General features: G+C 37.7%; 1 protein-coding gene across 3 annotated transcripts in view; it reads right to left on the minus strand.

Moving 5' to 3' along the window:
- SCFD1 (sec1 family domain containing 1) overlaps window positions 1-12,935 on the minus strand; it is a 94,623-nt gene that overhangs the window by 36,568 nt on the left and 45,120 nt on the right. For all 3 annotated transcript variants that reach the window (XR_009545357.1, XM_060175225.1, XM_007516836.3), the window contains one exon: window positions 372-468. Coding sequence is in view for 2 of the 3 variants with exons in the window: in XM_060175225.1 (XP_060031208.1) it covers window positions 372-468 (97 nt within the window). In the remaining variant the exon portion in view is untranslated. The remainder of the gene's footprint in view (window positions 1-371; window positions 469-12,935) is intronic.

The following is a 12,935-nucleotide window of genomic DNA, read 5'->3' on the forward strand; positions in this document are numbered from 1 at the left end:
TATTTGTTGCTAAAGGATCAATTTTAGATCCATGCGGCATTATAATTGTTTAGTTTTCTTTTGCATACAATTCAACACTCTTTCCTCAACTTCCATGTCTTGATGTTTTGTAAGATTACAGACTAGTAATGAACTTACAGAACTCTTCTTACAGAACTCTCACAGCTAGGCTTTATCTTCTAGTTCCTTATAATTAAATTAAGGTTATGTGGCTTTGTCAGAATTAACCTAGTACTGTATTTTATATACTGAATCCTACACTATTTCAGTGTTTCATTACAAATGAGGTTCTCTGTGACAATCTGTGATACTGCCATTGTTAGACTGATTTGTTTGATGTGACACATTAACCTGGAATTTATGGTACATACCATCTGGGTCTGATATTATATCTAGAAGAGACTTATCCAGAGTAGTTTTGCTCATTATTTTTTCTTCATATTCAAAATATACATCCAGTTTTCTTGCCTGTTTCAAAATAAATATTAAGATTAGAATACACTAAGAGTCTCTCAACTTAAAAGTTTCTAAATCAAATGTTCATTTACCAATAGATTGGCTTTTGTTATATTAGCTTATAAATTCAAATTTCCTCTACCTGTTACATAACAGCAAAGACAAAAATCAGACAAATACAGTTATTATATTAGTAATTAGTACATGCATTATAAGACCCTACAAGCAAATTAAGTCATGTGGTCATGTTATGATGGCTTTTTCTAATGTGAAATCCACATTACCTTAACTCATTAGGAAATTATTTCAATGTCTTAAAAATAAAACTGCTTTGACTCATCAATTTACCCTCCTAAACACTTTCAACCTTTACATAACAGAAAAGTCAAACTTAGTTTCCCTTTCTTTTTAAAATTTTTTTTATTATCTTTATTTATTGGATAGAGATAGCCAGATTTGAAAGGGAAGAGGGAAATATAGAGAGGGAGAGAGAAAGGAAGACACCTGCAACCCTGCTTCATCACTCACAAAGCTTTCCCCTTGCAGATGGGGACCAGAGGCTCAAACCCAGGTACTTGCGCACTGTAACGTGCTAAACCAGGTGAGCCACCACCTGGCCCCTTATATGATACATTTTCTTTTTTAAAATTTGTTGCTTAAAGTTACTCAAATGAAATTAGCATGTTGGGAGCTGCCAAAGTATACACACATTTTCATTATCGAGTAAATATTGACTAAAATATACTTCAGGTAATACAGAAAACATGCTTCCTATTTTTTAAAAATATATTTATTTTCTTTTGTTGACCTTGTTGTTTTATTCTTGTAGTTACTACTGTTGTCGTAGTTGTTGGATAGGATAGAGAGAGATGTAGAGAGGAGGGGAAGACAGAGAGGGGGAGAGAAAGATAGACACCTGCAGACCTGCTTCACCGCCTGTGGGAAGCCGGGGGCTCAAACCGGGATCCTTCCGCCAGTCCTTGCGCTTTGTGCCACCTGCACTTAACTCACTACGCTACCGCCTGACTCCCAACATGCTTCCTATTAAAGGTGTTAGCAATTTAAGAAGGAGTTGACAGTATTCATGAAATAAATTAGAATACTTAGAGATTTCAACAAAGAATCTAAATATATCAAGCTAAGAATAGTTAAACAATCATAGAACAGGAACTGATGAACAATTATAGTAGAGGAATAGATGGATTTCAAATTGAGCTTCTTTCTTTTTTTTAAATATTTATTTATTCCCTTTTATTGCCCTTGTTGCTTTATTGTTGTAGTTATTGTTATTGATGTCGTCATTGTTGGATAGGTCAGAGAGAAATGGAGAGAGGAGGGGAAGACGGGGAGAGAAAGACAGACACCTGCAACCTGCTTCACCACCTGTGAAGCGACTTCCCTGCAGGTGGGGAGCCAGGGGATCGAACTGGGGTCCTTACGCTGGTCCTTGAGCTTGGCACCACGTGCGCTTAACCTGCTGTGCTACTGCCCGACTCCCAATTGAGTTCTTTCAATCAAACTCAGGACCTCATGCTTGAGAGTCCAACATTTTATCCACTGCACTACCTCCCAGGTCATAAATTGAGTTTTTGAAATGATTTGGGGATAGAGTTCATTTCAGGTAAAGATACTGAGATCTGGTTCACAGACTACTGAGTCATTTCATATATGAGACAACAGAAAATCAGTCAGAGTAAATCCCACTCCCCTGCTGTGGTGCACAAGGCCAGAGTTTTAAATAGAGCCAGTTTCAAAAAGAAAACATAAAAAGGTATACATTAAAATCTGAGTTCTCACTACAGCCCTTTTTCAACCCATCTCCACCTGCTCGTAATAGTTATCTATTTTCACCATTCTGTAGTTTTCCAATTTCTTTGCAAATATATTTAAGCAAGGTTTATGTTCCTTGCACTTTCTTATACAAGATCTGTTTCTTTCACTGAAGAATATATTCAACAACAACATGGAGAATTTATCAGTGAATTGCTGATAATAGTATAATCAATTGAGAATCTTACAGATCTTCTCTATTACAAACTCTGTGACCCTCCACATTCTGACACTCCCTTCCCTATAGAACTATTTTTAGTTAATACAAAGCCTACTTTACCAAAATAGATGAGGTAAAGATCAAGGAATGTGAAAATATGTTTAGATTTGACAAAATGCAAAGGAAACTATGCAGCAACTTTGGCAATGGAAAGGAAGAACCCACAGAAACTGAAAGATACTTACAATTAACATGAAAAAGACTGTGACACAGACAATAGTGAAAAAGGCAAAAGTAACTCCTGGGGGGAGCTGGGGTAGTGGCAGCAAGAACTATGTTAACCGAAGTATTAAGATTGGGGGGCTATGGTGCATATAGCCAGGAGTGGGAGGGGGAAGTGATCAGAGTGTTAAATGATTTTTATGCCCTCGCCATCTACCTCCAGCCAATCTTTGTTGCTCTTCCACTGTTATCTAGGTTCAGTTCCCTCTAGTCACATCAAGTAACTCACTGAATGCTCTGTAACTATTGTGTAGCCTTTCAATCTGCTATGGCTAGGGGCCAGGCTATTTTCTCTTTTGAAATGATACATTCTTCCCCTGTCACCTGCCCAGTGAATTCTACTCACTCTTCAAGGTCCAGATTCTCTGCAACTCTTCCTTCAATTTCTGTTCTCTTCCCCAATCACCTCCTTCCCTGGAAAAATTTATTACTCCCTTAAGTGTGTACTTTACATATCTCTCCATACTAACAATCACACTATACATTTTCCTTTGCTCACATGTCACTCTTCAAAGACTGGAAACTCCCTATTTTGTGTCATCAATCACTTAATCCTAATCAATCAGTAAGAACAGCCTCTGGAGGGAGCCAGAAGGTGGCACAGCCAACAGAATGCACCTATTACCAAGCACAAAGACTCCCGGGTGAAGACCGACTCTCCAGCTGGTGGGGGACTTCACGAGGAGTGAAGCAGTGCTGTCAGTGTCTCTCCCTCCTACTATCCTCAACTTCTCTGCCTGTACTAAAGAAAGGAAAGGGGGAAACAAAAAGGCCACCAGGAGTTGTGAGTTCAGTGTCCAGGCAGATGAGCCCCAGTGATAACCCTATCGATGGAGCACATGGCTCATAACTAGTATTTGATAAAATGCTGAATTTCTAAACTAATTTCTAATTTCAGACACATACCAACCAACTTTAAAAAGTCATGAAAGCAGATAAATGAACTTACAGAAGGGAAAATGTAAAGTCAGTGCTTAGAGTGATTTACTGTATAAAATCAGATATTCTAAATGCCACAGTGGAATCTAATGCCCATACCTACACAAGTTAGTGAGAACAGGGGTCATTTAGTTATATAAATAAGGCTCATTGGGTTCATCTTGCTCTTCTCACTATTTTTTTTTCTGATATCCTTAAAAAAAAACCTTTTTAGATAGATGGGGGAGGGGAGATGACACACTATAGCACTGTTCCACCACCTGGGAGATTCCTTTGATACCATCCATGGTGTTCACATGTGATACTAGGGTTCAAACTCAGAACCGTGAGGCTGGTATGGCCAAGTTCTAAGGGGTGATCTATCTCCTGGCCCCTACACTTTACCTGTTACTAAGCAATGGAATTAGGACCCAAAAGCAAGGATGTCTAATTGCTAATGGGTACTAACTTTCACTCAAGGTGATCAAAATGTTCTGAAATTTCATTGGGGTGGTAGTTGTACCACTCTGAGAACATAGTAAATGCCACTACATTTTATACTTTAAATAGCTGAAGTTTCTAAGATGTGACTATACTTCAAAAAAAAAAAAACTTAAAAAATAACTCAGCATCTCAAATTACTGATTGTGAAGGAACCCTAGGAGGGAGGAAAAAGAGAGTATCTGGGATGTTTTTAACCTGCATAAGAGAGCTAGCATTTAGCATGATGCCGACCAAACTTCCCTGGACAGATGACCCCACCAATATGTCCTGAAGCTCTGCTTCCCCAGAGGCCCACCCTACTAGGGAAAGAGAAAGACAGGCTGGGAGTATGGTTCAACCTGTCAACACCCATGTTCAGTGGGGAAGCAATTACAGAAGCCAGACCTTCCACCTTCTGCATCCCACAATGACCTTGGTTGGGTCCATACTCCCAGAGGGATAAAGAATAGGAAAGCTATCAGGGGAGGGGATGGGATACGGAGACCTGGTGGTGGGAATTGTGTGGAGTTGTACCCCTCTTATCCTATAGTTTTTCAATGTCTCCTTTTTATAAAAAAAAAAAAAAAAAAGAAAGCTAGCATTTGTTTAGCATCTATTGTGTGCAGTGAACGTTTTTTACAGATAGACCTCTCAAGTACTTTAAAGAGAGGACCTCAAGACCTTTTTTCTCAATCCAATTCTCCTTCAGGACTCTGAACATAAAACAGAGACAAGTGACCCTTGTGTCTCTATAGAGCCCCAGGGATCCAGGGAACAACATTAAAAATATACTTTGGGACATAATAGCAAAAAAGGACTTCAGCTGAAGGTGAAATGTTTCGCAGTCAACTATCATGGGGAGATGAGAAACTGTATCCATGCCAGCAACTGTAGTGTAAATCATTAACTCTCAAAAGAAAACCCCTAGATTATCTAATTTCTCAAATAATGCTGAGATAAGAATTATTAGTCCCACGGGCCAGGCGGTGGCGCACCTGCTTAAGTGCTCACATAACCATGCACAAGGACACAGGTTCAAGCCCCTGGGCCCCACCCTACAGGGGGAAAGCTTCATGAGTGGTGAAGCAGGGCTGCAGGTGTCTATCTCTTCCTCTTCATTTCTCCCACCCTTCTAACTCTGTCTTTATCCAACAATAAGTAATTTAAAAAAAAAGAGTCATTAGTCCCATTTTATTTTATTATTTTTTATATTTATTCTCTTTTGTTGTCCTTGTTGCTTTTATTGTTGTAATTATTATTGTTGTTGTTGGATAGGAAAGAGAGAAATCGAGAGAGGAGGGGAAGAAGGGGGGGGGGAGAGAAAGACAGACACCTGCAGACCCGCTTCACCACTTGTGAAGCGACTCTCCTGCAGGTGGGGAGCCGGGGGCTAGAACCGGTATCTTTATGTCTGTCCTTGCGCTTGGTGCCACGTGCGCTTAACTTGTTGTGCTACTGCCAGACTCCCATTAGTCCCATTTTAAAGATGTAGAAACAGACACAAAGAAACAAAATTTACTCAAGGTTACCAGAACAGAAGCAGTAGATAGCTGAGATTCAAATCCAAGTCAGAATCCAATGTACACCACAGATAAAGAGCAAGGAAAATTATATATTCCTCAAGAATAATTCATTGCTTCCTTTGCATAAGCTTTATGAAAGAAAGTATATTTGTCAATTAGTACATATTTGTTGTTTAGGTAATAACATAATTTATGTCTATGAGGCAAAAGTGTTATTTCTTTTTTGCCAAAGACACAGTAACTATAGGTTCCTTTTCAACTTTTTGAAATGCTAAGAGAAACCACTTCTATAATTCTCAAAAGGGTAATGAGTAACAGAAAATCATAGACAAATTAAAAATCATATAACAATATGATCAATAAAATGGATTTTGGTAGCTTCAAAAAGTATCAAGAATGAGTGAGAAGGAAATATTACAGAAAACTGAAAGACATATGGAATATAAATTATATCTAATGATTATAAACTCAGCCAGGAATTTCTCAAAAATCCCTTTAGAAGAATTAAGGGGAAAACTTGCTTTTTAAAACTTCTAGTGAAATTTCAATTATCAGTGGACAGTCAAGATCACGTTTATCACTTTTCAGTACAATGTCTTAACATTTGCTTCTAATGCAAGTACAGTCTTTTGACTAGCAACAGCCTACTGAGTTTAAAAAGAGTAAAATAGTGGAACATTTAAAAAATATTAATAAATTGTCCCATCCCTCAGAATGAGAAACTAGGCCATCTGGGGGGTATACAAGTAACAAATAACTTTGTGCTTTTTGAAAAGCCATTACCTAGGAACATCTATCTGCCAGATGAGCAATAGTGGGCACAAAAGGAATCACTCCCTTTTCATTCCTCCAACTGCAGAGTTCCTCCCTTCTTTTAAGTTTACCTTTTTCTATTCTAGCTATAGACATTACCATTCTTCGACTCCCTATGGTTCTCATTTCTCACCTCATTCTATGATTGACTCATGACAAAGTCTAAAGAAACTACTTGCCTTGCCTCTTCAGTCTCAATTCTACCTCCGTATTATTTAGTTGAGGAAAACAATGGCAAAGAAGCTTGTAGATTTTATATTTCCTACACAAAGCAGAACATGGGCTAGATTTAGTAATGGACTCTGGGGCTGGGGTGGGAGGGAATGATCAGGTTCTAGAACATGATGGCGGAGGAGGGCCTAGGCAAAGGGCTAGACTGTTATACGGAAAACTGAGAAATGTTACAAATGTATAAGCTACTGTATTTTACTGTTGACTGTAAACCATTAGTTCCCCAATAAAGAAAAAAAAAAAGTAAAAAAATTAATACTCTCTTTTACTCTCACAAATTCTAAAATTTTGCTTTGTCATGGGCATGACCCAGACTTGAATCCACCTCACTGATGGAAGCTTTGGTGTTATGGCATGTTTTTCTCCAACTCTACCTTTGTCTAGTGACAATAAAAACAATCAAAAACCAAAGACTAAAACAAACCAATAAAAACTTTTAATTCTCCATTTCTCCCAGGGAAAAGGGGAGATGACAGACCCTTCTCTGTTGCACAGTATTAGGAACAGTCAACATTATGAATTAAATAGGGGTTTGTAGGCTTGGAATCTTAACCACCTATCTTCAAAAATGTATATTCTACACTAAAATTAATGTCAAACTATACCTTTAGGACATAACCTTTGTCTAAATTGAAGACTACTTACAGCCTAGTCTTCCTAATATGTTTACTTCCTATCATCTGTCATGGCTATTTTTGGCAATTCATTTCTCTAGGGGGGTAGCTCCTTTATGATTGTGATAATCTGTGACGTGTATGTCACTGAACATAAACAAGTGACAACTCGTTCATTAGTATTGCCTTATGCCCTGCAAGACAGAATTATGCAAAATTCAACTGCTTTCTCGAATATAGCAAAACAGCATATGAATATATTCTGTTATTTATATGTGTGGTTACTAGGTTTGGCAGCATTTAAAATCATGCTGCACGAAAGTACCTGTCAAGGTGTTCTGTAACACAGGTGGCTAAAAATATTTACTATGGAGCAACTTGCTCACAGGGCAGAGCAATTTAGAAATCATGGATAAAATCTCTTTCTGCCTCACTGTGTGAACAGGTGAGAGAATGGACTGTTAAGAGGAGAGACCTGATTAATATCTTCAATTGCTATAACAGGCTATCAGTTTACTGGCTGATTATTTTATTTTCAGATATGTGCATTTTTCTTCCAACTAAGACTGCAAACTCTCCAGCACTAAGAATGTATAGTCTCAACTTTCCTGCTTCTAATTCATTAAAAGCCCAAAGAAGAAAACAGTAAAATTATCACATTATTTGAAGAATACAAATGTTTTCCACTCACTTCTTTCTTGTTACCAATGGGACAAGTGCCTGCAATATTTGCAATATTCCACCACTGCTGGAAGAGTCTCCTTTTTCTTAGATGGGGGCAGGGGACAGAGTGGGTGAGAAAGAAGAGATACCACAGCACTGGCCCACTGCTCCTAATGGTACCCTCTCACAGATGCTCTTATGTAGCGGCCAGGGGGTCAAACCCAGGTCTTCCCATCCACTCTTGATAATAAAAATTTTATATTTGGTTTAAGGAAAACCACTATAAGGCCACAAACTTAGGCCTTATTATGTTTGTCAGTTGTGAAACTGCCCTCATAATATTTTAATACTATATTCTTTTTCTTCACTGAAGAAATTCTGTTTTACAAGACTGTTGTTCCACGAGTACAAGTCCACATGTGCTAGCACACCCCATCTTCCAAAGTGCTACTGCACTGCGGTTCACCGTGCCCTTCCACCCCAGTCAAACCAGAAGCCGCAGAGGCATAGACCAAGGGTTTATGTTTTACCTTGTCTTCCCCTTTGCTTTAGCTGTTAAATTTCACATAGGAATAAGATCAGCCAGTATTATTATATTCCTAACTTGCAAAGCTGAAGCCCATGAGTGTGAGAGATATTAAAATACTGTATCATTAGATCATCAATTTTTTCCTAGATAATGTTCAATATGAACAATATATTTTGTGACATGATGCAAAGGATCACTTTATTGTGACTTTAAACACTAGAAATTCTTCTTTCTGATAAGTTCTTTCTAACTTAATTATCTCTTTTTCAACATAGTTGCCAGGAAACTCAAAGCCAAACTTAAGAATTACCATCATAGCGAAGGAACAACTACTCTCAAGTATTTTATTTCACTCTAAGCTTTAACTTTTATTGTACATACCACTTGTAAGGTCTACCTTAAAATTGTCTTCGAATAAAAAAAAAAATCAATTTATCAATCTATAAATATATCCTAAACACTGGCTCCTATTTCGAAAAACCCATTTAAATTCTGTCTGAAATTACAGTTTTAGGTCACTATTACATTTAGATTAAGAAGGAGAGAAGGAAGAGACCACAGTACCTTCCATGTGGTTCTGGATTTCAAGTCTAGACCATGTACACATACAAAGTTACCTGGTCCGCTACCTGTCTAGTCCACTGAAAAGTGCAGTTAGTAATAATGTACTGATATTGGTTTATCCATTCTAACAAATATATCACACTAATGCAGTATGTCAGGAATAGTAGAAACAGGAGGGGCTGGGTAGTGGTGCACGCAGTAGCGTGCACATTACCATGTGTGAGGACCTGGATTTGAGCTCCTAGTTCCCACCTGCAGAGGGAGGCTCTCTCCTCCATTCTCCCTTTCTATTTCTGTCTCTATCAGGAAAAAAAAAAGTGGGGGTAGGGGTGTTAGATTGTGGCACAACTGGTAAAGCAACACACACATTACCATGGACTTGGGTTTGACCCTATAGCCCCCACCTGAAGGGGGGTAAGTTTCACGAGTAGTGGAGCAGGATGCAAGTGTCTTTTTTTTTTTAATTTATCTTTATTTATTTGATAGACTGTCAGAAATCGAGAGGGAAAGGGGAGATAGAGAGGGTGAGAGACAGAGAGACACCTGCAGCACTGCTTCACCACTTGTGAAGCTTTCCCCTTGTAGGTGGGGGCTCGAACCTGGGTCCTTGTGCACTGTAACATGTGTACTCAACCAGGTGTGCCACCACCCAGCCCCCAAAAGTGTATCTTTCTGTCCCTCTCTCTCCTCATCTCTTGACCTATTTCTATCTCCATTATAAATAAATAAAAATAAACTAAAAAAATAATGCTATGTGGAAAACTGAGAAATGTTACACATGTACTGACTACTGTATTTTACTGTTGACTATCAACCATTAATCCCTCCAATAAAGAAAAAAAATATAAAAATTATTTAAAAAAAAAAAAAAGCTGCTGGGAATGATGGAGTCATTCATTGTTCAAGCCCCAGCGATAACTCTAGTAGGAATAAGGCAAAAAAGAGCAAGCAAGCACCCGAGGTTCACAGATAAATGAGGTTAAGTGGATATAGACTTTGTACTTTATACTAATTTCCCCACAAATACAAACCTAATTTAAAAATAAAGCTTAGTAATGCTTCTGTTATCTTTATCAGTAATTTATTTTTTCTAACTTCAGTATTGCTTTATAGAGGAAATGCTGATTTATAGGATTGTTGTTGTGTTCAACAACAGATTCATGTAATAGCACTCAGTAAGCGTGACTGAGGAAGTAAACTACCTTAATCAGGATTTTCTTAAATCACAGGTTCTAATTTCTGATCTAGAGTATATTCATATATACTGTGTGTTTTACACAGGCAGAATCATCATGTGTTTTATAACACAGTTGTACTTGGAGCTGTTTGGCATTTTTCTGGTTTTACAGACATGTGAACAGAGGTCAGAAAGTAAAACAAGAACAATAATCAATTTTTAACAGTGAAAACTAGATTAAAAGAATATACCGGGGAGTCAGGGTGTAGCGCAGCGAGTTAAGCGCAGGTGGTGCAAAGCACAAGGACTGGAATAAGGATCCTGGTTCAAGCCCTAGCTCCCCACCTGCAGAGGAGTCCTACTTCACAGGTGGTGAAGTAGGTCTGCGGGCGTCTATTTTTCTCTCCCCGTCTTCCCCTCCTCTCTCCATTTCTCTCTGTCCTATCCAACAACAATGCCAACAACAATAATAACTACAACAATAAAAAACAAGGGCAACAAAAGTGAATGAAAAAAAAAAAAGAATATACCAAAGGAAATTCACAGAATAGTTTCTATTAGACTATTAGAAACTGTTCTATAAACATCTTAAGAATTCATTTTTTTATTTGCATTTTTTTTATTCGTTAGTGAGTTTGTTCATTATTATTATGGGGGGGACCACACCAGAGCAGGTTTAATGCTTTATCCACTGTATTACATCACAGGGCTGCTAGAATTTGTTTCCAGTTGTCTACCTACCTACCACACTTGCTGACATGCAGCAAATACAAAAAAAAAAAAAGAAAGCTTGTATGGGTTGGCAAAATAGCTCTCTTGGATCGTATGTTGCTTTGCATTGTGTGTGAGCCCAGTTCCCACTACATTAATGGAAGCTTTAATGCTATGGTTTCTTTCACATACACTCTGCTTCTCACTAGACAAAAATTTTTTGATCCTATAATCCTCATAACATATGCATGTTTAATCGATACTATCTTATTATTTTAAGTTTTATAAATCTAATGGCTTTGTTTACATTCTGTTTTAGTAAAACAAACTTTTAAATTTTTTCTATCTTTAGATGCCCAGTCTTGAATTTTCAGTCTTGGAGGTAAACCCATTTGTTTCCTACTGTAAAATTTCAATATTTCTCTGTTGTTTTCCACTTGGTTCTATATGTTATCTCCACAGGAGAAAATGACTTCAGGTAAACAGAGCTGAACTACAACTTTTCTCATTACAGAGATGCTGTGTATGGAAGGGAAAACATCAGGACTACCTACAGGTTGCACTCTTAGGCTATTAATGCAGGGGCATGAAAATACCAAGTGCCAATATCAAGATGTGAAACAAAGAAACCAAGTACTTTCTAAAAACTAAAAACAAACAACAACAAAACAAAGGGAGAATCGTGTTAAGTGAGGTAATCTAAAAATGAGAAAGACAAATACAGAATGATCCCATTCTTAGGTAGAACTTAAGAAACTAGGACAGAAAAGGAAAACCACAGTGAAACCTGGACTGGGTGTGGTATATTACACCAAAGCAAAGGTCTTGGGGTTGAAGGGGAAGTGAAGAGTGGAGAAGGCACTGGGGATGCCTGGTGCTAGAAAAGGATCTAAGTTGGGTTGAGAATCTTTAGAGGTCACCTACCACAGGAAGATGAGAAATCGTACTGTACTGCAAACCACAATAGCCCACAGAATGATTGAAAAAATATATATATATATTTCAGCTAACTAGAAACCATGCAGGTTTAAATTCCATGTTACACAATGCCATTGCTTGTATCTGTAATGATTCTTTTCTAATGTTCTATGACTTTTATATTTTTTGCCACCAGGGTTGTAACTGGTGCTTGGTGCCAGCATGCTGAGTCCACTGCACCTGGTGGTCATTTCACTCACTCACTCATTTATATATAGAGACAACCTACAACCCTACCTCACTGTTCATGAAACTACCCGCATGTAGGAGAGGACCAGGGTCTTGATGCTAGTGCATGGTAATGTGTGCCTTATACCAGGTGTGCCACCGCCTGACCCCTCAATGACTTCTCAAATTAATACAGAAGAAAAATGATTAAGTCTCTGTTGCATAAATCCAAGATGCTATCATATCAACATCTTTGACAGGCAGCAAGTATATTCAGCTTTTTTCATAACCTTTTCAAATGTACCACAATAAATGTTTCCATTTAACAACTATGTCTATTATAGTGTGTGGTCATTCTACCAATGGAATTCAGTTAATGAAATTTATTCCAAAGAATAAATAACGACAGTGAAAAACTTAGTAAGTGAAGTTGATACAGGGTAGTCACATAATTTAAAATAAAAGAACTTTGATAGCAATGCACAGAAGATCCAATATGGCTTTTCCAAATGACGGTAAAATCAAGGAGACAATAAGTTTCAATGCTAACAGACTTATTATCTAAAAGTCCAGAATCAAGTTACATAATGATGTGGTGTTACTAATGAACATGTCAGGTAGAATTGTACTAACAGGACTGTCTGAATTTGTAGCACTGGAGTAGGTCATTTAGACTATTAACAGAGTAGTATATGGAGATGGAGATGGTATTGAGGGAATACAAAAAACAAATATCACAATGCTAATTTCTATTTAGTTAATGTGTGATCTTAAGTAGATCATGAGTTTCCCTAGGTCCTTAAGTCTCCTTATTTGTTAAAATAATTAAGTAAAA

This window comes from Erinaceus europaeus, chromosome 16, assembly GCF_950295315.1.
Source record: "Erinaceus europaeus chromosome 16, mEriEur2.1, whole genome shotgun sequence".
Classification (NCBI taxonomy): domain Eukaryota; kingdom Metazoa; phylum Chordata; class Mammalia; order Eulipotyphla; family Erinaceidae; genus Erinaceus; species Erinaceus europaeus.